At 51.0% G+C, this 26977-nt stretch overlaps 1 protein-coding gene across 1 annotated transcript; it reads right to left on the reverse strand.

Moving 5' to 3' along the window:
- Window positions 1–447: 447 nt before the first annotated feature.
- Window positions 448–26977, reverse strand: lrig1 (leucine-rich repeats and immunoglobulin-like domains 1). The gene is given in 20 exon segments (XM_084704107.1): window positions 448–2602; window positions 2604–2760; window positions 3192–3366; window positions 3368–3483; window positions 3612–3743; window positions 3850–4284; window positions 5415–5696; window positions 6110–6430; window positions 6745–6908; window positions 7088–7159; window positions 7578–7649; window positions 9550–9630; window positions 11845–11988; window positions 13969–14112; window positions 14244–14387; window positions 15509–15652; window positions 15829–15966; window positions 20038–20112; window positions 21047–21118; window positions 25991–26977. Coding segments are annotated over 20 exon segments (3105 nt in total). The 5' UTR covers window positions 26194–26977; the 3' UTR covers window positions 448–2568.

Below are 26977 nucleotides of genomic sequence, written 5' to 3' on the forward strand. Positions count from 1 at the left end.
GTGACAGGAAACCCTAGACGCAAACACCGATGTGAGGTCACATTTAACGGTATCTTATCGTAAGCCAAGTTTCCTGACTTGCGGGGGTGTCCTTCACAGAGCGGTAGTGGGTAGCGGAGGTGAGGGAGCCAGGCACGTCCACAGGGAGACAGACGGGCCCACAGGTGGGTGTGTTTGTCACACTGCCTGTCACGAAGCTGCCGCAGAACAATGCGTAACATTTGATGGCTGCACCAGGCGCTCAAGATCTGTCTTGGGGGGGGCTGTCAGTCACCAGCTGGAATGTGTAGCCTGTCCTGGCTCTGACCCCCCCCCCCCCCCACTCCTCCCCAGATCACTGGCTCTCGCTCTGGGCTGGATAGACTTGGAGGATTTACGTCACCACGTGCAGCAGAGAAGTGGGTTCATCTGAGAACCACTCAAGACACACACACAAAACGAAAATCATAATGTATAATATCAAAATGTGATTTTATTAGACACTGCAATGCCATGTAAGACACTTCAATGTTTTTAGCTTTGACAATGGTACATGGCTTCAGTCTATTTCAATAAATTATTCGGACCAGATATAATGTACTGTTTTACCTCCTCATTCAAAACCTGGATACACTGGGGAAATGTCCGAGTAACATCTGAATGATCTTTTATGTAATTCTAGCTTTCTGATAGTTCATTTGTCCTACTCTGTAATTGTAAAAACAAAGCCAAAATGGGCAAGACCCATGTACACTTTACACAATGTAAAACGTTAAACTGCTCTTTGTGTGTCACACTGGCCCCAGGTATCCAGGCCTTGGGAAGAGGAGGACTTTCACTGCATTTTTCTTAGTTTTGGTTAAGAGTACATTTTCACAAGTTTCCCAAACAGTAAGCTGTTCACAGAATTAAACATCCTCACCTCGTACCAATAAAGTTTTACAAAGACTCAACAGATACCAGGAAATGCTTTACCACTATTATATATGGTCTGGTGTGTGTTCTGACAGGCGAATACTGGCCATCCTCAGTGTGAACATGGAGCAGGCGACAGGTTAGGCACGACAGCAAGCCTGGCTGCCAGCCCAACTTCTCCCCGCCCACAAAAAAATGTGGTCGGGAAGTTGGGTCTGGAGGGTCTCGTATTGGGAACAACTACATAAAACCAGGATCTGGGCGGACCAATGAAATTGGGCTTTATACGATGATGGACAGATGATCAACAGTAGCGTAATCAACAACGTCACAAGAGAGTCCTTGGGTTGAATTTGTTTTCAACAAACAACATATTACGTTGCTCTGGTTGTAGGTCTATCCAATTGAGCGAAGAGGCATTTGTTTTACGAGTTCGGTTGAAACATGCCCCGTAGTCATAGCCCAACGGAGAGTTTTCAGACTCATATTCTGACTAGAATTATGAGTATGACAACGTCAGGCTACACGACAGCAGTAACACAACTGACTCCACGTGACCTTCTGGTTCAACCGGTCAAGATCACCATTCCCTTTTACAGTTGAAATATATATGGAGCCACATTTGCTATAAATGTGTATTTGAAACCAGGGATATTTGTTGAGTAAAAAGGGAACAAAAACACTGGTTTACAAGCACAGGAGAGGGTCTTGTCTGAACCAAAGGCTACTAAAGCAGGTTTTTGGTAGTCACTAAACAGGTAGAAGAGGCCTGATATTCCTCTAATCCCAGAAACATGGAAAGTGACAGGTTACTCTGAAATTGAAGGGTTTAGACATCCATACATCATGTCCCTAAGCTGCTTTGTCAGATGTAATTAATGATGAGTAACTTGCGTACAAAAGTGCTTACATGACCAAAACCTAGTTTGTCCATCAAAACATCCTACCTTGTACCATATCACGTACCAAAATAAATTAAACCCAAGTTCATCCTTCATGAAGTACCACTGAGTGTAAGTTATGTTTTGTTTAAGGCCATGACTGGCAGTGTATGTCAAATACATTCAAGTGCAATAAAGTGTTTCCATGGTATATGAATGTACCGATAGATCTCTCTAAATCTCTTGATATATGATGAGTCTGGTTCTAGAGTTTCTTTGATCATGCAGTAAGGCACCGTAGCTGAAGCCGAGAGATGTCGACGAGGCTCATTTTGAAAAAGACAAAAATACCATCACTCCTTTCTTTATCATGCACAGAATAAATTCAAATACTCTTTTGTAAAAGTTATATAATATATATGCAACCTCTTATGTACACGGTCAAATGTCCAATGGTATAGCTCTCTTTCTCAAACACACATATACTGTACATTTTTTCCCTACATTTGCATGCTTCAAATGCAAGTCATTTATTTGGAGCTAGGTTGTGATTGGCACCTCCCAGGGGAAGGTTTTAAGTATGTACATCTGATACGCTCGGATGGGACGCCACCCACACAAGCTCCGCCTTCAAGCTCCGGACCCTGTCCCCTTCCTCGCGCTCCCGCCCCTTCAGCCCCAGACGAGAGGGGGGAGGGGGGAACATTCTCCTCTATTTGAGGTAGCAGTCCAGTTCCCAAAGAACAAGGTGAGTTTGTTTTAGTTCAGGGGGTGTGCAGAGGGGGGGCGCCTGCTACTCGCTGGCTCTCCTGAGGGGGGCGCTGTCACTGAGTGGCTCTGGGAGCGTGTCCGTTAGACAGCAGAGTCTGCCTCAGCTCCCTCTCACAGTCCAGCGCGCCTGGGGAGAGCTTGATTGGCTTGTGGAACGACTCAGCTTGGGACGGGGAGCACACGACGATCTGTCCTGCTCTCTTCCCAGGCAACCCTGAGACAGAGAGAGGGGAGAGAGAGGCAGGAGAGAGAGGAGAGAGAGAGTGGAGAATAAAATAGCAGGCCAGTGATGGCACACGCAAACATGAGGACCTGTATCCACACACAGCTCTGGGCTCCCTCCTCCTAGCCGAGGGAGCAGAGTCCCAGGCAGCACAGGCCCAGACCTGCCCTGATGGAAGGCTGCCAGCGCTGGGAACTCAACGCTGCCTGCCTGCGTGCAGCTGGAGGTGGGAGCTCCCCTCAAGACTCCCAGGCTGACAGCTAGGATCCAGCTTGTCAAGAATCGACTGGGACCCATCCATCACACTCCTCCCTTTCACCATCACCGCCTCACAGCCACAGCTGGCAGCTCCAAACACGATGGCGTTTCAGCGAGCGGCTGGCGTGACAGTAACGGTCGTTGTCGCCGCGGTGACACCGTACCTTGTCTGTCGTGGTGGTTCCGCTGTGGCGTCACTTTGTCGTGGTGGCCGGGTGAGCCGGGAGGCTGGGGGTCCCTTCGGACTCCGTTGGGGGTCCCGTTGCAGTGTGGGGGGGTGTAGTATCCCGTGTCGGAGTGCGGGGGGGGGGGCACTGTACTCCATGGGGGGGGTGTGGGGATGCTGCTGGTACTCCAGGCCCACTGGTCCCATCCCCTGGGGGAGGTAGCCGGGGTCCTTACAGTAGCTGGTCCCATTCTCCATGCAGTCTGTACACACCACGGCACCGTCGAAGCCTGCACACGCACACACACACACACACACGTTAACCCTGTGCTTTAGAAGCCCGTCCAGCAGTTCCCTGCGTGCTGCGTAGATGAGTTGAGTCCAGGAGCGTGTGAGAGGTGTGGAGGCCCAGTCCTACCTGAGGTGTCCAGGTGTCCGTTGGGCTGGCCTCCCCCGCCGGCCTCCACCCTGATGCACACGTCCTGCCTCTCAGACAGGGTGCCCTGGGAGGACAGGTAGCTGGGCACATCCGGGGGCACGATGGTCTCATCTGGAGGGAGGGAGAAGAGGGGGAGTGTCAGCAGGGTCAACATCAAACCATCACCTGGGTCACCTAGGTCACCTGGGTCACCTGGGCATCGTCTGCAGACCCTCACCTGTGTTGGTGACGCTGCACTCCTCGCTCTTCTTGCGGGTCTGGTAGATGATGCACACCCACACCAGCGAGGTCACAACGATGCTCGTCACCACGGCGATTACGATGATGCCCACGGTGACGGTGCTGGGGCCGGAGGGCGGGGCGCAGACGGGGTGCTGCTGGCGCACGCTCAGCTGGCTGTGGGCGCGCTCCGTGCCCAGGGGGTTGGACATGACGCAGGTGTAGCGGCCCTCGTCCTCCAGGGCGGCGCTGCCGATCACCAGCAGCTGGTTGCCGGGGGTGAAGTGGTGCCTGTCGGAGGGGCGGAGGGGCTGGTCGTTGCGTAGCCAGGTGATGCGGGGCGGGGGGCTGCCCAGGGCCTTGCACTGCAGAGCCACCGTGTCCCCAACCACCACGCTGCGGTCCTCCAGATCCTGGACCAGGTGAGGGGTCTCTGTTAGGGGGGGGAGGGGGAGGAAGGGGTAGGGAGGGAGAGAGAGAGGGAGGGAGGGGTTAGTGATGCACTCGGCTGGAAACATAAAGGCAGGTGTGGTGTTTGGGCTCTAACTATGTTTCCGAGTTCAGAACAAGCACACAGAACAGGTAACAGAGACGAGACAGTGGCGTGATGTCATGCAGATCTGAGCTACGGATGTTTATGAAAAGACTCCGAACTAAAGAGTCCTTCCTCCAGTTGTATTAGTCTATGTTGACTGGTGATCTGTGTGCATTGAGCTGTGTGTATTTGCGTGTGTGCGCTTGTGCGTGTGTGTGTGTGTGAGGGTGTGTGTGGAGAAGGCTTCTCCTCTCAGCAGGAAACACACAGATTAAGAGATCTCACTTAACCCGCCCCAGCCTCCCCTCTCCCTCACCCCTCCCCCCGTTCCCCCTCTCCTACCTTCCAGCCCCCCCACCCCCCACAGGGCCTCATAGCAGAGACCTCCCACTCACCCCAGGCCAAACAGAACTGAGCCCTTTACATTGGATCAAACTACCCTCCAATATACAGCACAAAGTACACGTGAGAACATTTTTGTCTTGAGTATTTCAGAGAATCCAAGGAGTTCCCATCTACCAACCTCCACATATTTTCCTACATGGCCATTACTCAGCCCCACAGCTCAGGAATTAGGACTGTCCCTCCCACCCTGAAAGGAGGCGGGGTGGGAGGGGGGCGTAACAAACACCCCTCTGTGAGCCCTACCCCTCCCCCTTCCAACCCCAGCCCTAACCCCTGACCTTTGACACCTGACCTATAGCAAGGCCACAGCTGCAGAGGGAAAATAAAGGGTTTGGGTCCCGAGCTGAAGGCTGACCAATTCCCAAGTGACTTGGGGGTTATTTGCGTGGTCACATTTCCCCAAGTCATCAACATTAAGTTAACTGAGAAAGCTAAAGTAAAAAAACTCAAATTAAATCCAAAATGGATCTCAGCTGTGTGATGCATAATGTGAATAGTAAATGATTTGATTCGATTGAGGGAATAATACATTTTTGAGGAAAGGAGAACTGGTAGCATGGTAGTATGTATGACATCATGTCTGACATCATGTATGACATCATGTGTGACACGGCGTGTCTCACCCAGCACGGTGAGGCTGGCGTTGGCTGACACGGTGCCTGCCGTGTTCTTGGCGGTGCAGCTGTACACGCCCATGTCCTCCGGCTTCACGTCCGTGATGAAGAACACGTCGTCGTCGGGCATCACGTGCATGCGGCGCTCGCGGGCGGCGGGGAAGTCCGTGCCCCCGTCCTTCTGCCAGGCGATCTGAGGCGTCGGGTGGCCCTCCGCCGCACACTCCAGCCTGGCCGTGGTGCCCGTACGGATGGCTCTGTCCTGGGGCGTCTTGACGAAGGAGGGCAGAACTGGAGGAGAGGAGAGTCTGGGTTAGAGTTCTACTGAGCAGGGGACCAGCCTCAGACTGCTCCAGTGAAGCGGTCAGCCAAGCTGACACAGCATGGAACTGATGGGCACATTAGTTCCAAATTCCTCTCTGAGCGAGTGAGAGAAAGAGGGAGGGATGGAGAGAGTGTGTGTGTGTGTGTGTGTGTGAGAGAGAGAGAAGGCTGAAGAGATTCTTTGAGGAAGAGCTCTGAATGAGCCCTAATCTGATTTATTCTGTCCCACGGTAGAACAACTCTCCTATGCTGTCTAACTCGGCTAAGTATCTCCTAAATTACCGAGTTATCTGGAGGAAGTCATTCCTACAAACACAAACTAACACACATACAAACTAGCACATGCACACACTAAAACACACAAGCTAAAACAAACTGACCATTGACTGTGACGCGGGCCTTGTTGGAGTAGGAGGAGCCAAAGTGGTTGGTGATGATGCACTGGTAGCGGCCCTCGTGGGCGAAGGTGACGTGCCGCAGGTGGAGGATGGTGGTGTACTCCATCACCCCGCCGGGCTGCGCGCGGACGTGGGCGTAGTTCTCCATCTGCGCCTGGCGCAGCAGCTCCTGGTCCTTGCGCCAGGCGAAGGTCATGGGAGAGGAGCTGCTGCTGGCGGCCGTGCAGGTCAGCCGGACGTCGCTGCCCAGGACGGTGATGGTGGTCTCTGGCTGGACCGTGATCTGGGGCATGGGTAGGTCGTCTATCCAGAGGAGAGAAGAGAGGGGGGGGGGGGGGGGGGGGAGGGGGTTGGAGGCATGAGCACGGAGGGAGGGAGGGCAGAAGGGAGGGAGGTGTTAGCGTCACCTAATAACACACATACTCGACTGGAAATGCTAACTAACAACCCCCACACACACACACCAACCAAAATAGAGAAGCTGACATATTTGCATACTGACGTACAAACGCTGTCCCACACCCATATATAGCCTATCAGATCCAAACAGGTGAAATCAGATAATCAACACAATAGCATGACACATGGACAGCTGTCGGCAGAGCGACGCGACTCACCACAGACGAAGCTCTCTGATGGGGACTGGAAGATGCTGCTTCCCTCCAGGCTCTCAGGGTGGGCACAGGTGGCATTCACGTCCCCTACCAAGTCCCGTGTCACCAACCACTCGGGGAGCCAGCGAAGCTGGCAGTCACACAGGAAGCTGTCACTCTGGATCATCCTGAGAGGAAAGGACAGCTGTTATCTGACTGTCTGTTTTAGAACAGCTTTGATCCGACTGAGGAATAAGGTCTCATTTCTTTTCCCATGACTATAGCATCATTGTGTTATATAATATCTTGTGTGTACGTGTGTGCGTGTTCGCGTGTGCGTTTTACAGGTGAGTCATGATCAACTCACAGGCTCTTGAGGTTCCTCATCTTGCTGAAGGCGTCTGGCTGGATGGAGCGGATAGCATTCTCTCCCAGGTTCCTACGGGGACATTAAACAGAGGGCTGTCAGCTGTAATAGGAACACACACACACACACACACACACTTCCAAATGGCTTGTTTTAAACAAGGTGGACAGAGGCAGGCATGTTAGACCGAGGATACAATCCAGCACTCTCTTTTCTCTCTCCTCCCTTAACAGCCAGGGCCTGTGAAAGAGCTTATAGAAATTCCATTTCTTCTACGAAACTGACCATATGCTCAATAACTTTGTTCCCTTGCACTAGGAAAAAAGGCCAAAGTTGAGTCTGCAGACTAACGAGAGGGAAGCAGCTGGGCCCTCGCAAACCCTGTCTTCTCCTTTTACAAAGACGTTATTAAATTGCTAGCAGCCCTCTCAGGCAGCTACTTTTGGCAGCCGTGCTCGGAGGGGGCCCCAGTGCATTGTGGGATACTCACAGGTGCTCCAGGGCCTCCAGGCCTGAGAAGGCTTTCTTGGCCACCGACTTGATCTTGTTTCCAAACAGAGTTCTGCAATTTCCAAACATGAAGGGCGGCGATAAACGGAGATAGAGAGGTAGAGGAAAAGAGAAAGAGAATTGAGAGAGGGGGTGGGGGTGGGGGGCAAACATGAGACAGAGAAGGAGAGGAAGAGGGGAAAGGGGAGAGAGAAAAGCACAATTAGTGAAGCTGAATCTGATAAGAGCAAAGGGATTGAGGTATTGGAAATCCGAACTGTGGAGATTAGAACGAAGGCTGAGGGAGTCTGGGGGCCCGGTCCGGCCCTGCTCTGCTCTTCAAACACCACTTTTATCTTTATTAGAATTTAATAGCGATGACAGGGTGGGGCTGAGAGCCTGGGAGGAGGGGGAGGGGCCAGGGGAAGGCGGGGGGTGGGGGGTAGTCACATGAAAGGCCAGGTTCTCTCACTGTTGGGACAACACAGCTTGTAGGGGGAATAAAAGTAGCCTTGTCAAGGCCAGGTTCAAGCAAGGAACAAGCGGCTCGCCCCCTCCTGGGGGTTTAATCCCAGACGCTCTTCAAAAGCAGCGCCCCCCACCCCCTTACCCCTCTCCTTCGTTTCCCACCGTTCCTCCTCTCACCCCCCACACCCCCTCCCACCATCCTTCAGCAGTGCGGCAGGGCTGAGACCTTGCACTCAGGGCTGCTAGGACTGGGCTGAGCTGAGCTGCTAGGACAGGACTGGGCTGGACAGACAGGAGTGGTCCATAGCTAGCACGAGTCATTCCTATTCTCTTAGCCTGGATGGTGAAAGAGGACCCGTGGTCTGAAAGAGAGACCTCCAGTAAACCCAGATTAGACATACAACAGTGGCTACCTCCCATGAGGGGATATTCACAAGCCGATCTTGGAGGACACAAGACGTTCCGAGGAGACTTTGAAGCCCCCCCCTCCCTTTATCTTGTTCCCAGCGTTGGTGAGCTTGTTTTCCGGCCATCCTAACCCGGGGCGGAGGAGGGTGGGGGTATTGTGCCAGTGCTGGGTACAGCGGGCAGTTTCCGCCGACACCCCTCCCAGCAAGACAAAAGGGCCGGGGCAGAGGCGGGGCACGCAGGGCTAACACAGCGTTTGATGTTGATGACCGGGCCCACCCCCCAATTTCACCCTCTCTCAGCTCCTAACAACAGGCCTTTCGAGACGAGAAGAGTGGAGAGGAGGAATGGAGGGAGGGAGGAGGAGGAGAGGGGCTCAGAGCAGGCTTGCTGGATCTCCTGCAGGTCCACAGAAAAGCCCTTTCAGTGGGGCTCACTCAGGGAACGGCCTTGGCTGGACACCAGCCTTTTTACTTGATGTGTGATGACTGCATTGGACGCTGAATGCTTCAGCTCTGTGTGCATCTTAAGTGCTGCTTCACTCCTTATCTGGACTGGTGACAACAAGGTTTAGACAAGGAGGGTAAATTATGAAAGACCATAAACTATAGACAAAAAGTCATTTCCAAGGTCTCATGGCCTCCCCACAGACCCCAACCAAGCTTCATGGCCACTGGAAGAGTCAGACTGAGATAAAACCCAGATGAAAAACCGATTTGAACAGACTGGGGTTTTAGGCCAACAGCAGTTAAAATATAAACCTGGATGCATCATGAGGAAAAGCCTCATAAAAGCGGAGCGGCACTTCAAGTCATCTCTCAGTGTAGCACTTCAAGTCATCGCTCAGAGTAGCACTTCCAAATGATGTGTGAGGCCCTGAGGGGAGAGACAGAGACCGGGGCGGCTCTCTGTCCGACCTGCCCAGGCCGTGCTGGAGGCTGGGGAGAGCACCAGGAAACTCACTTCTCACACTGGCTGAGGAGAGGGAGGGGGGGGGGATGCAGAGAAGTGGAGAGACAATCGCCAAACCAGTGGCAGGCCAGCGAGCTGAAAGGGAGGGGGGTGGTGGAGGGTGGAGGAGAGGGGGAGAGACTCACAGCTTGTTGAGGCTGTCTAGTCCAGAGAAGGCCCCATTGGTGTCCTCTATTGTCCCAGAGATGTCGTTATGGTCCAACTCCCTGTGGAGAGAGAGAGAGAGAAAATAAGAGATGAGAGCGATGGAGGACCGATGGGGAAGGGGAGGGTAGTTCAGAGTGCTCTGTAGCTTTAGAAGAGACGTAGTTGGAAGTCACGGGTTAGCCCCACCCACTCCTTCTCCCCCCCCCCACCCCCCCTCCCCCCATCCGCACCTGGCCTAAAGAGCAAACTTCTCCCTGCTGCTCTGCTCTGCCAGCCAAGCGCATTCTTTCCTTTGAGGGGGGGGGGTTACTGGAGAGAGGAAGGCACGCCACCCCAGCACAGGCATACACATGTATAATTCATGACGGCATGGAGAGATTGCCGGGCGCATAATGCCCTCTGGATCCAGCCAGTTGGGTCTGGGAGTCCTGGTGGAAGGTCTATGCCATAGTCACAGCAACTGCTGCTAATGAAGCTGGAAAGAATTGAGATTGAAGCTAAACTAGAGAAGAAAAGAGCCTTGGGTCTGCCCGGACACTTCTAAACGCACGCTGAATAGACTTCATTAGCTGTTCTACCGGGCTATCCACACCGGTGAAGTCATCTGGGCACTGGGAGCCCTCTGAATAGCAATCAGGAAGGAAAACAACAAAAAAATACTTGGACAAAGATGTGACTCGCCGCTCTATCGCACGCTTTGTTTCCCCTGCCATTAAGGGACTTTCTTTCAAACTTTGGAAAGCTCTTTGAGGCTGATGGTCACTCACACCCACACAGTCTTTTGGCACTCAATACCCCCTCTCTTCCAGCCCCTCCACCCCCCACCCGCATCCACAGACCTTCCCTCCGCTTCCTTTCAGAGCCTCTACAGTTCGACCGGACTGGGCTGCCAATTTCCTATTCTTTCTGGCTGGCTGGGCGTGAATGGCCGTTGCCTTGTTAATGCGGCCCAGTGGTGGGGGCCCATACAGGGGCCGGGGGAGGCCAGGGGGAGGCCCCTGAAGACTGGCCCCCACTGCTGAAAAGGCTGGCCTACACAGGGCTTTCACACCCCACTGCAGGCTCCAACCCCACGCTGCCATGGCCAACAGTGCAGGCCCAATTAAAGCTAGCCCCGGCTCTCTTACAGGCCTGGTCTGTGCCTACCATCCAGCACAATGATTAGATTAGATCTGCCTGAAAGAGAGAGAGAGAGAGAGAGAGAGAGAGAGAGAGAGAGAGAGAGAGAGAGAGAGAGAGAGAGAGAGAGAGAGAGAGAGAGAGAGAGAGAGAGAGAGGAAGAGATCAGGAAAAGAGGGGGGGGAGAGAGATGCAGAGAGGAAGAGGAAGAGAGAGCCAAAGGGGGAGCAGGAAGGGATAAGAGACATGGGGAGGGTGAAAGTAAGAAAAGTCATTAAAAGAAAGAATGCAAAAGATAAAGTGGGGACAGAATAAAGGGAGCGAGGAGGCAGAGATAAAAGGATAGTGAGAGCGGAGAGGAAAACAGGAGATGTGTGTGGGGATCGGCGGGCCAGACAAAGCCGGCAAGTGAGAAAGAAAGGAAAAAGTGAAAAAAGAAAGAAAGGGCGAGAGAGGCGAGCAAAACAGAGGGCCTCTCACACAGCTACCCCCCCCCCCCCTCTCTCTCTCTCTCTCTCTCTCTCTCTGTGCCAGCAGAGAAAGGTCTGTATATGCTTTGGCTTGTCACCCCACTGTGAGAAAGACCTTGTCTAGTGAGCACAGGCAACACTCTTTTCTCTGGCTGGCTGGCTGGCTGGGAAGAGCTCAAGCCAAAAAGACGCAAGGAACCAGCCCTTCAACAGCCTCCCTCCATCCCTCCATCCCCCTCTCCCTCCGCCTGTGCAGGGCCAGTGTAAAAGGGGGACTCCCATCCTGCTCAGTTTTAAAAGGGCCAGGAGCCTCCAGGGAGGTTAGCACCGGGGAACACATGTGCATCTAGCTTTTCTGGGAACCCACAGCCTTAACAAGCACCGGGGCGGGAGAAAAGAAATGTTCTCACAGAAACCATGACAAATGCACACCTCGTCTACACACACACACACGCACACATACATGAATGCAAATGAGACAATGGGCAACCGTCTCAAGTAAACAACTGCAAGGTGTTTCACAACTGCCCACGAGGGGCTAATGAAAGACCTGACAGACATCTCCCTCTCGTACCTACACAGTATGGAACAGAAAGTTTCCCTGCTCCTGCAATGGTTCCTCCAGCCTCAACATTCAGGAAGGAACTAATGTTGTGTGCCTTGGGAGGGGTCAGGAAGACTTACAGGGTGCGCAGGGACTTGAGGCCTTTGAAGGCTCCTTCGGTCACATGGCTGATGGAGTTGTGACCCAGACGGAGGGACTGAAGGTCTCCCAGCATGGCCAGGCAGCCCTCATCCAGGCGGGTCAGGTTGTTGTAGGACAGGTTCCTGGAGGGGGGAGCAGAGAAGGGGGGGGGGAGGGAGGGAGGGGGGGTTAGGACTTGGGAGACCACAGAGTGGTGGCAGGCATCTTTTTGTTCTGAGGTTCATTGCCAACTCCCCTCAACACCACAAGTTAGATGCTTCTATTGTGGTCGCGGTGGTTGACGTCGGTACGATCACGGGGAGGTGAGACGCGGGGGGAACGTATCGGATGTTTTACTCGTGCCAGATGCATCTGTCATCAAACTCACCGCTTTTGTTCAAGCATGAAACTCAGTTCTCCACTCAGTCTCCCATCACTGCATTCTTTATGGTCTCAATCTACCAGTGGCCTGACAGGATATGTGGTGTGTGTGTGTGTGTGTGGGCAAGGTCTGGACCGGAGCTGGGGGCAGTGTGGTCAATCATGTGTACAGTCTCTCTGCCTCCTTCCTCGTCAGCTTGTCTCATCCGGAATGTAATAACAGGCGAGCCATAAAGCAGGCAGCTCTGGAGCAACACACAGCACACCACTATCCCCTTGTATCACAGTCATCAGGCCCCACTAATAAAATCATATAACCTCTCACTGTGCGGACTGCAACGAGATGGAGCACGGACACAGAGGGTTATCAGACACACCCACACACGGGCTGATATCAGTTTGAAATACATTCATGAACCCACACGCAGAGTGCTGTCCTTGGCGCCAGCGATGCCTAACAACGGCCCAGTTAGCAATGCCTCACCTGAGCTGAGCTGGACGCTGGAACAGTCGTGTCAACACAGTCTGAACAGCGGAGATAATACCAGCTCATTCATTCGACTGAGAGACAGGGATCCCCTCTGTAATTACCGCAACACTGGCAACACAGGATTACACGCTAGTGGGCCAAACCCATTTGGAGACCTGAATACAGGTGCTTAAAGAGGACTTAGCTACTGTCAACCCCGGCTGTAATTATGGGCTAAACAAGCTTATCCTGAGAGGAGTGCATATTGAGCGTTAAGTCATTTAGCCGAGGTTCAGGTGCAGGGAGAGGCAGGCAGGCAGGGTGTTGGGAGGCAGGCAGGGTGCTGGGAGGCAGGCAGGGTGTTGGGAGGCAGGCAGGGTGTTGGGAGGCAGGCAGGGTGTTGGGAGGCAGGGTGTTGGGAGGCAGGCAGGGTGTTGGGAGGCAGGGTGTTGGGAGGCAGGCAGGGTGTTGGGAGGCAGGGTGTTGGGAGGCAGGCAGGGTGCTGGGAGGCAGGGTGCTGGGAGGCAGGCAGGGTGCTGGGAGGCAGGCAGGGTGTTGGGAGGCAGGCAGGGTGTTGGGAGGCAGACAGGGTGTTGGGAGGCAGGGTGTTGGGAGGCAGGCAGGGTGTTGGGAGGCAGGGTGTTGGGAGGCAGGCAGGGTGTTGGGAGGCAGGGTGTTGGGAGGCAGGCAGGGTGTTGGGAGGCAGGGTGTTGGGAGGCAGGCAGGGTGTTGGGAGGCAGGGTGTTGGGAGGCAGGCAGGGTGTTGGGAGGCAGGGTGTTGGGAGGCAGGCAGGGTGTTGGGAGGCAGGGTGTTGGGAGGCAGGCAGGGTGTTGGGAGGCAGGCAGGGTGTTGGGAGGCAGGGTGTTGGGAGGCAGGCAGGGTGTTGGGAGGCAGGGTGTTGGGAGGCAGGGTGTTGGGAGGCAGGGTGTTGGGAGGCAGGCAGGGTGTTGGGAGGCAGGGTGTTGGGAGGCAGGGTGTTGGGAGGCAGGGTGTTGGGAGGCAGGGTGTTGGGAGGCAGGCAGGGTGCTGGGAGGCAGGCAGGAGCTGGGAGGCAGGCAGGGTGCTGGGAGGCAGGCAGGGTGTTGGGAGGCAGGCAGGGTGTTGGGAGGCAGGCAGGGTCTTGGGAGGCAGGCAGGGTGTTGGGAGGCAGGGTGTTGGGAGGCAGGCAGGGTGTTGGGAGGCAGGCAGGGTGCTGGGAGGCAGGCAGGGTGCTGGGAGGCAGGCAGGGTGTTGGGAGGCAGACAGGGTGTTGGGACGACAGAAGGTACTCACAGTTCGCGCAGCTTCTGGCAGAACCTCCAGCCATCAGGGTTGATGTGGGAGATGGAGTTGTTGCTGAGGAAGAGCTGCAGCAGAGAGCTGAGACCATACAGGGAGCCACTGTTCACCTCCATCAGATTGTTGTAGTCCAGGTGGCTGCAGGGGGAACAGGACAGAGGCAGTATGGGTAATGTAGTTTGGGTTAAAAACAAAAACAAACAAACTTTATTTCACGCCAGTCTATTGTAGATGTTTTGAGGTCAGAGGCAGATGGTTGGGACACTCACAGTGTTTTCATCTTGGCCAAGCCCCAGAATGCTCCGTCGGTCAGTTTGCTGATGTTGTTCCTCTGGAGCTTGAGAACCTCCAGACTGGCTAGGCCCTGGAAGGTCAGGCCCTCCACCTGCCTCAGACGGTTCCTGTTCAGCTCACTGTAGACACATCACACAGGAACACGGTCAAGAGGACAGAACATACATGGCTCTTTTCTCTATTTCTACATTTCACAGGTTCCATGAAGGCCGCTAGTTACGGCAGCTCATTACTCTTCTCTCCTGGTTCTAATGAGCATTCATCTCCACCAACCCCCCCAGCAGGCATTCCTGAGTGCTCTCTGTTCCACCTGTGGCCCCTGTGCCCGGTATGGCCCAGTGCTGCACACCCCTGGGACCTGAAGGGTCTAGTTGCAAACTAGGGTCATGTTCTGACCTGGGCATCCCAATACAGGATCACAAACTGGCATCAATCACTCTAAGGTCAACTGCAGTAGCAAACATCAAACACATGGAAATAGCTCTGGGATAAGAGGAAGTACTCCACCAGGGAAAGAGGCCAGAGCATTTCAGCACATGACATTTCAGCACCCTTCCCTTTCAAGGTTACTGAATAGAAGTCAGGGAGAACCGTCTTCAAGGAGAGGAGAAAAATAGACATAGCGTGCGAGGTGTTGGTAAAGCCCTCAGCTCTGTCCGCTGGGCTGTGTCACCTGCCTGCACCTGGCGAGCAGGAGGTTTGATATCACAGCCCGGCAGCATAAACATCCACACAGGCTCTTTGTGTCTGCTCCATGTTGCCATAAGCATGTACAGATACAGTGTCACCTGTGAAACAATAGGCACCCGGGGAAGCTTCTGGAACCGTGGAGTGAAGAGACCCGTAGCCACAATGGGGCGGACTCCCATTACCTGTGTCTCCTTCTCCCCACAGTGGTGGTGTTGAGGTATGGATGAGGCTACCTTGGCGTAATGCTGCAGGGTAGGGCCGGGAATGAGGGACAGAGCCAGCATGCAAAGGGCTCAGGGAGAGATGACCCACTCAAGGTACACAGGGAAGGGCATAAATCAGCCAGGGAAAGGCTCTCATGTTGACCAAAGAAGAGTTTCTCCACCTCAGGAGGGTAGGGGGTCCCACTAATGGCCTTCGCAACTAGTCTAACCACTATAAACAGACTGCTCAGATTCCATTTAGCCTTGGTTTCCCCCCCACACACAAAACTACCACTCTCTCAACAAGAAAGGCTGCTCCGGCCAGAGTCAGGAGGAGAGCTACTCACAGCTGGGTGAGCCTGGGCAGCTGGAAGCCCTTGACGGGGACCTGGCTGAGGCGGTTCCTGCTCAGCCTGAGGACCTGCAGAGACGAGCCCAGCTGGTCCAGAGCTCCAGACTCCAGAAGCACGATCTTGTTGTTGCTCAGATACCTGGGGAAACAGAACAACACATGCAAGGCATTAAGCGAGAGGAAGAAAGCACAAGCGTCAGAACCACGGACGAAGAGGAACTCGACGGCACTGACAGGACGGTGGATGTTCGTGGACACGGGAGAGGTTCAGTCGAGGTACAGGCAGATGGGGGGATGTTTTGAGGTTATACTTACAGATCTTTGATCTGGAGGCCTGCAGGGAAGGAGTGCACTCGCACTTCACTGACGTCATTATTACTCAGGTCCAGCGTTTCCACGGAGACCAGCTCCCTCATGCGCCTCCCGTCAATGCTCCGAATTTTATTGTGGTGTCTGAAAAACAGAGAGAAATCAATAAAAACAAGAGACTGACATCTGCGAGACAAAATGCACACTGTGCTGTCACTGCTTCACAAGATAATGCAACTCGCCATCTATTCTGAACCAATCGGAGCTGCAAATATGTGCTTTTCCAGGAGCACACAAGACCCCATCATTGTGCTCCTAGTCCACTCAGGAACAAAGAGAGAGAGTACACACAACCAAGTGGTCTCCTTCAGGAGCAAACGTCAGCTAGAAGAGAATACAAACATTCCTCTCCAAACACTACCAAGGCCTCTGCTGCAGTCCAGGCTGAGGGCTCTGTCATGGAACATTCTAGATAGGTGACCCTGATGGATCATTCAGGACTCTAAGAGGAGCTCTAAACACTTGAGAGTGTGATGAGCTGTAAAGGGTCAACACTGCTGCATGGACTCGGTGTGTCCAGTTCACCGTGAAGTTAACAAACCCTCTACAGAACTGGGAAAACAAATCCCAGGTCAATCAAAGTTACCTCACACACAGTTTTTCGTGTGAAGGAAACACCCACAAAAAGAATCTGAGGAGAGTCCACATATCTCTCCCAGGCGCAGTCGACTCCCAGCATGCAAGCCTGTTTGCTAAATGTCCCTGGTTGGGCTGTTGCATTCAAACAGGCAGGTGTCCTACCAGTCACACTATATAAAAACAAGGTCAATCCCTCTGCCCCAGACCCCTCCCACATCCCTCACACACACAGGCTAAAAGAGCCTCTGTAGGCAAGTGGGGGGGGGGGGGGGGAGTCCTGCTGCAGACCACCTGAATAAACAGTGGTGGAAAAAGTAAAGGATGAGTAGCAGCCACTGACCCCCCCCCCCGCCCCCCACACACACACACACAGACCCCTGCCCCTCCCACCCACACACACACCCTGCCCTCCACCCCAACCCAACCCATACCCATATGAGAAGCCTCTGGGAGCCACATGATGGAGGGCTGGAGGGAGAGACTGACAGAGCCTCTGCGGAGCGGGGGGGTCAACAGCTGCTGACCCTCGCTGGGAAAAAACGTCTCAGATCTGACTCCAGATCAGAGGGTGAGGTTCGGTTTCTTCCCATCGTTATCTCTCTCTGTCTCTCTCTCTCTCTCTCTCTCTCTCTCTGTCTCTCTCTCTCTCTCTCTCTCTCTCTCTCTCTCTCTGTCTCTCTCTCTCTGTCTCTCTCTCTCTGTCTCTCTCTCTCTCTCTCTCTCTCTCTCTCTCAGAAGCTGACCCGAGAAGTTCCGCCCAGTGCGCCTCTAACCCACACCAAAGTCTGTCTTTCTCTCTCTCACTCTCTCTCTCTGCTAGTCCCCCTCTCACACTCTCTCTATCCCACCATCCCTCCCTTCCTTCACTCTCTCTTTGATGTTCACAGCTCCATTCAATCCATTTAATTCCAAATCTCACAATCCCCCATTGAGCATATGATTATAATCAGATCATTCTGACACCTCTTTTGATGTATAGAAGCACAACATGGAGACGTTTGTTCATGTCGATCCAGACAGCCCTTTGCCCAGTGATTTCAGGCCATTGTTCAGCCAGCCCCTGTTTGATGTTGGGGACCAAAACAATAGAATAGTTATCTCAAATCACATCATCCCATTAGCACTATGAGTGTCTATTGGAGTTGTTATGACTCCTGCCTTTGATGTTGGCAGGCCAGACAATAGGGCAGTTTGTGCACATCTAATGTCACTGGGTCTGTGTGATCCTAGGAGTAGCGGAGCTGGCCTGCTGTGGCATTCTGGGACTGGGGGGGATCTCTGTGGAAAGACCAGGTGCATTGAGGGCCTGATTGGATCTGGAAGCAGTGATTAATGCAAGACCAAAGGCAGGCGGACACACAGGTTATCTGGTGAGCTGGTCAAGCCCGCTCTCTCTGGTTTATCTCTGCCTGATGAACTGCCCTGGAGGGAGAATCAAAACAGGCGGATGGCTTTGTGGAAGGAAAGAGGGGAAGAGGGGAAACTGGAGAGAGGGAGGAAGACAAGGAGAGAGGAAGAGAGAGAAGGAGAGAGGGAGAGAGAGAAGGAGAGAAGGAGAGAAGGAGAGAGGGAGGGAGAGAAGGAGAGAGGAAGAGAGAGAAGGAGAGAGGGAGAGAGAGAAGGAGAGAAGGAGAGAAGGAGAGAGGGAGGGAGAGAAGGAGAGAGGGAGGGAGAGAAGGAGAGAGTGAGAGAAGGAGAGAGAGAAGGAGAGAGGGAGGGAGAGAAGGAGAGAGGAAGGGAGAGAAGGAGGGAGGGAACAGAGAAGACCACAGAGGCTGATCTCAAATAATGGTCATCATTGCTCCCTCTCTCCCTCCATCCATCCCTCCATCCATCTCTCTCTCTATGCATTCACACAGATGGGTGGTGCAGACACCCCTCTCTTTCCTGTTGCACCCCTCTTTCCCCCCACGGTCCATCCTCCTCTTCCAGAGGCCATAGTCTCACACAAGCCCTGCAGTCAGACAGCATTCCGACCGCTCTCCACCAACCATACAGGAATTCTGCCCGCACTGGTGTGCCATGTCTGCATGAGCTGCCAAGGCACACGGACCAGTGTAGGAACTGGCTGGGCTGCTGCCAAGGGGGGACGGGGTGTTTGGGCTGGGGGAGACGGGGGACGGGCGGGGGTATTTGGGTTACTTTTGGGAAAAAACCTGAGCCGGAGTGCATGCCCCCCTTCGTCTGCCTTCTTCCTCCCAACTCCGCTTCTCCTGTGGTAACCGTGGTGATGTCACCCTGAGTCCTTCACTTTACCATCTTGCCCCCACCACCACCGCCCCCCACTCCCCCACCCCCCTTTCCTGCCTATGTGTTTTACCATAAGCCCTGTGACTGACAACACCAGCTGCAGTGTTCTACAGGCCATCAGCTGTGCAGCTTTGTAAAGATAGGTCCCTGGGCTACCCATAGCAACAGGCTTCCAACCAGGCCAAAAAAAGAAGCCAGAGCAGAGAGGAGGGCTGCATTCTCCTGAACCAGCCAACGAGGGCCGGGGGTTCATTTTCAAACACATAACTGAAGAACACTAACACATTCGAAAAGGCTAACATGCAACAGGCTGAACACCTTGACGGGGCAGTCCTTGGTCCGTCTGAGAAGCACAGGGTGACCCAGAAGGAGAGGCAGGGACGTGGCTGCTTCTGAGGCCTGGCAGAAGAGCAGAGTCCTCCCACCGCCGTAGCAGTGAAGATACAACACAGGCTCCACACAGCTGGGGAGGCCAACTGTTAACCCCAGCCTGTGGACTGTCTCTGTGTTTCCCGGTTTGAACGGGTCTAGTGTCTTCTACGGCCACACAGGAGCACGACAACGGTTGGAAAACAAGGCGGCCTCACTGACTTTCTGCAGAACAGGCGAGCAGGACAGTGTCACAATTGTGTGTACTGAGGGAGACTGTCAGGCTCACAGCTGTGGCACACACGCCAGCACACACACACACGTATACACAAGTATACACAGACACACAGCACACACACACGATCTTCCCAAATAGGGCAGTAAATCTCCAGTGAGATGCCAGAGCAGGCAGACCCTGCAGGCAGAGTTTCACAACTGTAACCAGGAGGACCTTCCAAAACCCAACCAACAAGAAACTTGGAGGTACACAGAGCGCACACACACACACACACACACACACACACTACACACACACACACCACAACACTCACCTAAACATGAAGTCCTGTGAGAGAGTAGAGGAGAGGTTGTGGAAAACTAGTGTAGCCTAGTTGAAACACTTGAAACTAATTTTGCAGTAAAAATAACAGCCACACATGCCATCAAATCATTGTTTTTAGGTGACAACGCTGGCTATGACTGTGGTTTATCTGAAGTGGTCAGTTGCATATGTGAGTCAAAGTGGCTTAAATTAAACAAGTGATGGAGGAAGCAATGCAAAGACAACTGACTATATAAAGCCCAGACATATAGCCAAACCAATACTCCGACATTTACCCAGACAGCTAGCCAGGCAGTAGACAGACAGCTAGCCAGGCAGTAGACAGAGGGATCCCAACAAATGACTAGAACAGCTGTAATGAAGGTTCAGTGGTGGCTTCAGTGCTCCATACTCACAGGTAGAGTGATAAGATGTTAGGAGAAGCCTTCCCTAGACTTGGGATGGATGCCAGCTCGTTGTGATCTAGGCGTCTGAAACAAACAAAACAGACAAAATTGCTTGTTGAGAAAAAACTGAGGGAGCAAGAGATCATGCCGTATCACAGAACTATGCTGTCAGCAGATCAAGAACGAAGTCATCACTGTTCAACAACTGTAAATCTAAAAAGGCACATGAGATGACAGCATATGTTTGTTAGCTTGGTGGCTCTGCAAACATATGTGTGAGTCTCCCTGCCAGTGCTGACTGAGATAGACCCATGCCCTCTCCTCACTATATTAAATATTTACAACCCAGGGTTTGGCTGGTGTCAAGTGATGGGGGAAGCTTTAAATAGAAAACCACAACTTTATTCTCAATTGGACTCATTTCAAGACAATACAGTATAGTACTTACAAGAATTCTCTGGTCAGTGTGTGTCTGTCTGTCTATGTGTGTGTGTGTGTGTGTCTGTCTGTGTTTTAGAGTGAAAAACAGGCATAAAACAAGACAAACGTGAACACACACAAGAGGAGTCCATTAGCCAGTAAGAGAGAGGTTCTTTGTGGAGGAGTTGTGTTCATAGATTAGCTGTCTGCCTAGCAATCGATGCTCCTCTGAATTGGGCCTATTTTGAAGGGAGAGCCCAGTCAACACACTCACCTTACGAGAGGAGCGAGAGAGGAGGATGTGCCGAGTCGTTTTAAACACATGCACACACAGAGGAACACCCAGTCACACACCTTCTGGTGGTCAGGAAGAAACCTTGAGTTCTACGTGATTTATATGTGTGTGTGTGTGTGTTGGGGGGGGGGGGGACTCCTTGAATGTCCTGACACTTTTTCCTAAAGTGTGAACTGTCCCCAAGTGGCCTGTCCAACTCATTAGTGTTTCCTGAGCCTGAGCGTTGTCTGAGCCTGAGCGTTGTCTGAGCCTGAGCGTTGTCTGAGCCTGAGCGTTGTCTGAGCCTGAGCGTTGTCTACTTACAGCTCTCGGAGGTTGGGCATGTTGGAGAAGACTTCTGGGTTGACGCTGGTCAGCTTGTTGTGGCCGACATTCCTGTAGGAAATAGAGAAGTGGATAAGAATCCTGACTATCTGCATTAATTATCAGTCCAGTCCATTATCAGTATCAGTCCTGACTTTTTGAACAAACTGTTCAGTGCCATTGGTGATTTCCTTGTATTTGTTTTGTAACCCGAATTTCTGTGAAACAACTATTCGGAGAAGCCAGTGTTGGCACTCCGGTGCAGTTCCTAAGGTCCTGATCAATACTATCGATACTAAAAGTGGCTTAAACCTGGCTCACTTACAGTGCTCAGCCCACAGTCGTTTATCTGTGTAACACTCAATTTGCAGTTCAGACTCACAGTGCATTTAATAGCAGGCACTTTACTTGAACAGGCACTTATTACAGAGACATTTGTTCAGAGATAGGGTTACAAGCAACAGTTCTGGGCTACAGGGAAACGCTACTCCTTGCTCCTCCATATGATAAGATAATGATCTTTCTCATGAACAAAATTTACACAGGTTCACTCCCCCATCCCACCTCGACAGACACGCAAACGTAAACGGTGCCTCTCGGGGCTTGTCAGCAGACACTATGGGAGGCTGTGGTGTCTGCTGTCTCTCTGGGAAGGTTTTAGCTGGGAGACAAAAGGAGCCCACAGCCCTACTCCTGCTCCAGTCCAGACATGAGAGATGGGCTAGGAATGTTTCACTGGCCTGTGGAGAGATGGCTGCTTGTTCCCAGAGTCTGGGGACACATTTACCTGACGCACCACATTCCTCACCCTCTTTCCTCTGGTGGCAGCGAGCCCATCGCGGGTCTGGGACAAACTGATGTGACCTTTGATATGCGCTGTGACTCCAGTTTACCTCAGGTTAACAAAACCAAGAAGACTTTAAGAGAAAATTGGAGGGATAATAAAACAGCTTATGAAGGCTTTACAAACTGGAAAGAGAGATCCCAAACATCACGAGGGACAGCCTCTCATAACCCTGAACAGAACTGCTGAGCTCCCTCAGCTCCACAGATGTCTCTCTCCCCTTCTTTCTCTCTCGTTGTGCTCCTTGTCACTCTTTCACTCCCCTTTCATTTCCTGCTGTGTGAGGAGATAATGGTAGAGTATGAGTGTTTGTGTGTGTAAGAGTGAGCCCGGGAGGCAGAGCCCTGACAGCATGGTATGTTGTGATCTCTCCTCCCGTTGCCATTGTGCCACAGATTGCTAAATTGCCGGCCCTGCAACAGGAGGCAATTACCTCATTATACTGAAGCAAAGTGAAAAATCACAGGGTTTTCTGTGCCGACCAGCACTGGGGGGCATGGATACTGCAGAGAGCAACACAGCGGAGAAGGAAGGCATCAGCAGACAGCAACACACGCCGCACCACAGTCCTAACCATGGGCCCATCCCACAACCAATCACACACAGCCTAAATTCAGCCAGAGAGCAGCGAGGGCCCGATAACATTTCCTTAGAGAATGCCCACCTTGTCAAAATTTCTGCACAGTCTATGGGTGTGTGAGAGGAGGGAGGAAAGCTGAGACCATTTTTATCTGTCCATCTCTATCGCCGATAAGCAGAGTGTGAACTTCGCTCCATGGAAGTGTGAAGCGATATGAGCGATAGCCCCTTGGAGCTACAGCTGGGAGACAGAGAAACTTTAATGGGCTGTTCCAAAGCACAATAAACTAGTCAAAGAATAACCTTGTGTCAGAGACAGAGGGGAGATCTCCCATAGGCCAGACATAGGGCCAGACAGTGCCTAGCACAACATTGTCGTCGTCCCCCCCACACACATACACCTTCCTGTCATAAAGAGCAGGTTTACAGCCCTGCAATGGCAGTGAGAGTGTACACAGGGCTAACACCATGGCCACACCACCATTTTACACTCCTCTAAACATTGGGGGAGAACAGAGAGAAACTACTGTTCATGTGCAAAAGCATGTCCCAAGATCTACACCTAAGTAAAACTGCACAGGTTTGAGAGCAGGCTTGTGGGCTGATGGGATCAGCATATTTTCTGGGCCCACTTTGCAGTGTCCAGACGTCCAGGAGGATTCCTCCCTGTGAGCAGCTCAGGCAGACTCAGAAGGAGTCATTGGATCTTCCTCTGAGGGGTTCCCGAGACGAGCACTCACTCTAGCAGGCCCACATCTTGGGCCCATGTGGACGGCCTTCCTCGGAGAGCTCCTGGCTCCATGCTGGAGCGGAGGAGCGGAGGATCGGAGGTCCAGACACACTGAGGGGAGCCTGGCCTGTCTGAGGGCCCACACTGCTATTCAACACTCCCGCCGATGAGGAGCAAAAGTACAAGCACCACCTAATGATACGCTTGGGTTTGGATGCGAATACATGTATTGCGTATGTCGCCAGAATCCTTGATTGGAAACAAAGGAAATGAGCCTGTCCTATTAATCTGGGAAAATAACATAAATAGCTCCACTCTGAAGACCTATTGTTTCAGCTCTCTCAACACACTGCTGATCTTATGTACTCCACTTCAAAGTACGCAAATGACTGATCATTAGACATTGAATTTCCCCTACTTTGTGTTTATTATGCTAGGAAGAAGAACATTTGGAAATAATTGCACTATTGTCCATGGGAAGAGAGACTAGGGCCAGCTATGGGCCCTGGTTTTATAAACAGTATATGAGAATGTCTAGGACTAGCAGCTTTCTCTCTCTCTCCTCTATTTTTTTTGCATCGTTTGAGGACACAGACTGATGCAAGTTTTCCTGACGGTTGAAGTGTTCGGCTCCGGTAAGCACACACACACACATAGCATTCTTCTATTGGTTGCCAGACTGCCTGTTTTGGGGGTATTCCGATTTACAGAACCTCTCTCCAAGTTTAACTTTTTTCTGATGTCTTCTCCAGATTTCCAAACTCTTCCCAGATGTACAGAATTCACAGATGATTCATCTATCAAACACACTTTGTAGACACCGGCTTAAACAAAAACATGCAAGAAAAAAAAAAACTTGGCTCTGCGTAATGTCTTAACAAAAAGGCCATCTATTCTACTGACTGGATTCCTGGGGAATGACTTGTGGCAGCAGCTGCTCTATTGTCATCAAAGTCAACACACTTCCATGAACTCATTTCAGAGCTTCATGTAAATGTCATATTTGATCTGTACCTATGAAAGACCTTCTTGACCTTGAGTTCCCGTGTTGGTTCCAATTTGTTCTCCAGTCAAGTTCTGAACAGAAGTCATTTTATAAGAATTGATAAACACTGCATTTCACTAAAGGTAAACACTTTCAAAGTGTGTGACCTAGGCAAATACGCACAACTATATGATAAAATCAAAGTGGTCGCGATACGATCATCTCTTAAATACAAGGAGTTGGAGATGTAGAGATGTGGCTTTAAAACAATTCCCTAAGGACATTAAAGTCACAAGGCCAAAAACAATCTATTACAATAAACAAACTCGGCATAATCAGTCAATACCACAAGATTACAAGACTGCTTATGGAGAAATGCCCTGGAAACCACAGAGGTCTACTGCACACTGCTGCTCTTGTACTGCTGCAGCACTTCAGTCAGTCTGGACTAAACTGACAGGGAACACTTGTTTGTTCATTTGTTTCAAGCAATGAAAGCCTAAAAAAAAGGTGTTATCTGAGAATCATATATGTCCAATCCAACAAGACACATATGATTTCACTTGCATATGATTTCACTTAAGCCAAACGTTTCCACAACATTAAACATTAAAGCTCCTTGGCTTGCTAGTGGCGGTTGGATTAGAGTCATAATGCGACGACATGACAGCCAGGACTGAAAGTCTGTCTGGTTTTACAGTAATTATGTACTTATCTGGCACTTTCACAAACCAGAGAAGAAAGAGAGCCTTTACCTTTGTAGTACCTGCCGACACAATGAACTATCTGTGGTGTTGTGGAAATGTGCAGTCTAGGTGTTTTATAGATAATGCAATGCTCATAAAACCATTCCCTTTGAAAACAGCAAGATTGTAGGTCTTTAAATCTGGACTGATAAGAGACTGATGCCATTAGCTGTGGATCTAGACAATCTATGCATACATCAGATATCACATGACCAGCTACATATTTCACCTAGTTATGTATACTTACATGTGTCAATTTACAATAATCATAGGCTACTGTTGAAAATGGCAAAGCGGTAACTGCCTGAGGGTTATTCCTTTATTCATAGTGGCATAGGGTACTTTGACAGAGTTACACGCATTACCTCTAAAATTGTCACAGCCTACAGGGTTGTTATGCTGTCCTAACTTTTTAATATTTTCAAGAAAATGTTTGGTTGCACATGATATATGTGCAGTCAACCCATTTAAACTCAGATGGGCCATTCAGAAATTACATGACAACCACATTTTTGTTTCAGATCTAGTTTGTCTTTGACATGAAATCAGTCCTGAGTGGTGTGAAATTGTTGATTGCGAGTAACTGCTCTGTTGACTGTTATTCAGTGGGAGAAAGACTGGCCAACAATGCTCCAAAGTGAAGAGACATTCCTCAATCAGTGGGCAAAACGACTAAATGATTCTCCAAACGTGTTTATAGCGTGGCTAATGTCCTGAGGATTCATGCCTAATTTAGCAGAAATGTAATTTAAGAGCGAAATAGGATTTAATATAACTCCTGGAATGAACGGATCTAACCGAGTCATCACAACTCGGTATGGGAAATCACATAGTTAAGTTTTGAGGGAGGGGATCAGATCATATTGATTAGACTATATATAGCCTATTGTTGTAGCCTACAACAACTACAAAAATGTTAAGGGGAAACCCTGGAGCGTAAGAAATAGAAAATCCATCCTTGTGCGCAATAAGGTGTTATGCTCTGAGCTACTTTCCGTTTGGCAAGCAATGTTGTGCCGATATGGGGGTCAATGATTACGGACGGCTGACGGTAACTTACAGCGAAGCTGTCCGATCTGGAAGGTCCAGGGGTATTTCTGTCAAATCCAAATAGCTACAGTCCACAGAATCTCCAGTGCATGTACAGTTCTGAGCACATGGTAATTCTGAGCTCAATCCATAATTGAGTAACAGTCCAAGCGACAAAACTAAATAAAAACCATAGTGAGAAAAAGATCCCATTCGTCCCAGGGAAGCCGCCATTTTGTATCCACTTTTAATAGCTCTGATCTCTATTCGTATCCACAAATTGGAAGCTGATCAGTTTGTAGGTAAATTCACATTAGGCTAAATATGTATAAGATAGTCTAACACAAGCAGTGTTAACACAAGTGGTGTGACCAAGTCTACTTTTCCAGAATAACAGAACCATTTAGAACACGTCAATTCCGAGTTCAACTTTCTCTTCTTAAGTCCGAAATGAGTCAGTTTTCCTTTCAATAGGCTGTAATGAAAGTGTCCTTTAAGAAAAATAAAAAATACATCACAGAAAATTGTCCGATGAATGGTTGAAAACGAAGTCTCCTTTTTGGCAAAACAATACTTTTAGCAAGCATGTTGTCGACACACAAACTTAAAAAACAATTTACTTGGGATACTCAATATGCACATACTATAGAGTATGTAGGCTACAATGTTATAACACTTAACAGCAGAGCAAGATGTAACAGCCGCAAGAAGTGACCAGTGCCGAAAAAGTCCATCGTTGATTTTCCATAACACCAAAATGCAACACCTTGCTCGTGTAGAATGATTCCAACTTCCCGTAGCCTATAGCCTACAGCATGAATACTTATCTGTGAAGATCTAATCTATCAGTTAAAAGGATGTGGTCAAATAAATCCCGGCGATTCAATAGATTATCAATTGTGGTCCACACTTATAACGTAGCCCAACAACCAGAGTTTTTTCTTCTAGTTAGAATACTTTTTTCCAGCGTTCGTTCCATAGTCCCACGTTGGATGCACAACAGGATTTCAGATACTCC

Source organism: Hypomesus nipponensis, chromosome 9, assembly GCF_054491055.1.
Source record: "Hypomesus nipponensis isolate SF chromosome 9, ASM5449105v1, whole genome shotgun sequence".
In the NCBI taxonomy this organism is placed as follows: domain Eukaryota; kingdom Metazoa; phylum Chordata; class Actinopteri; order Osmeriformes; family Osmeridae; genus Hypomesus; species Hypomesus nipponensis.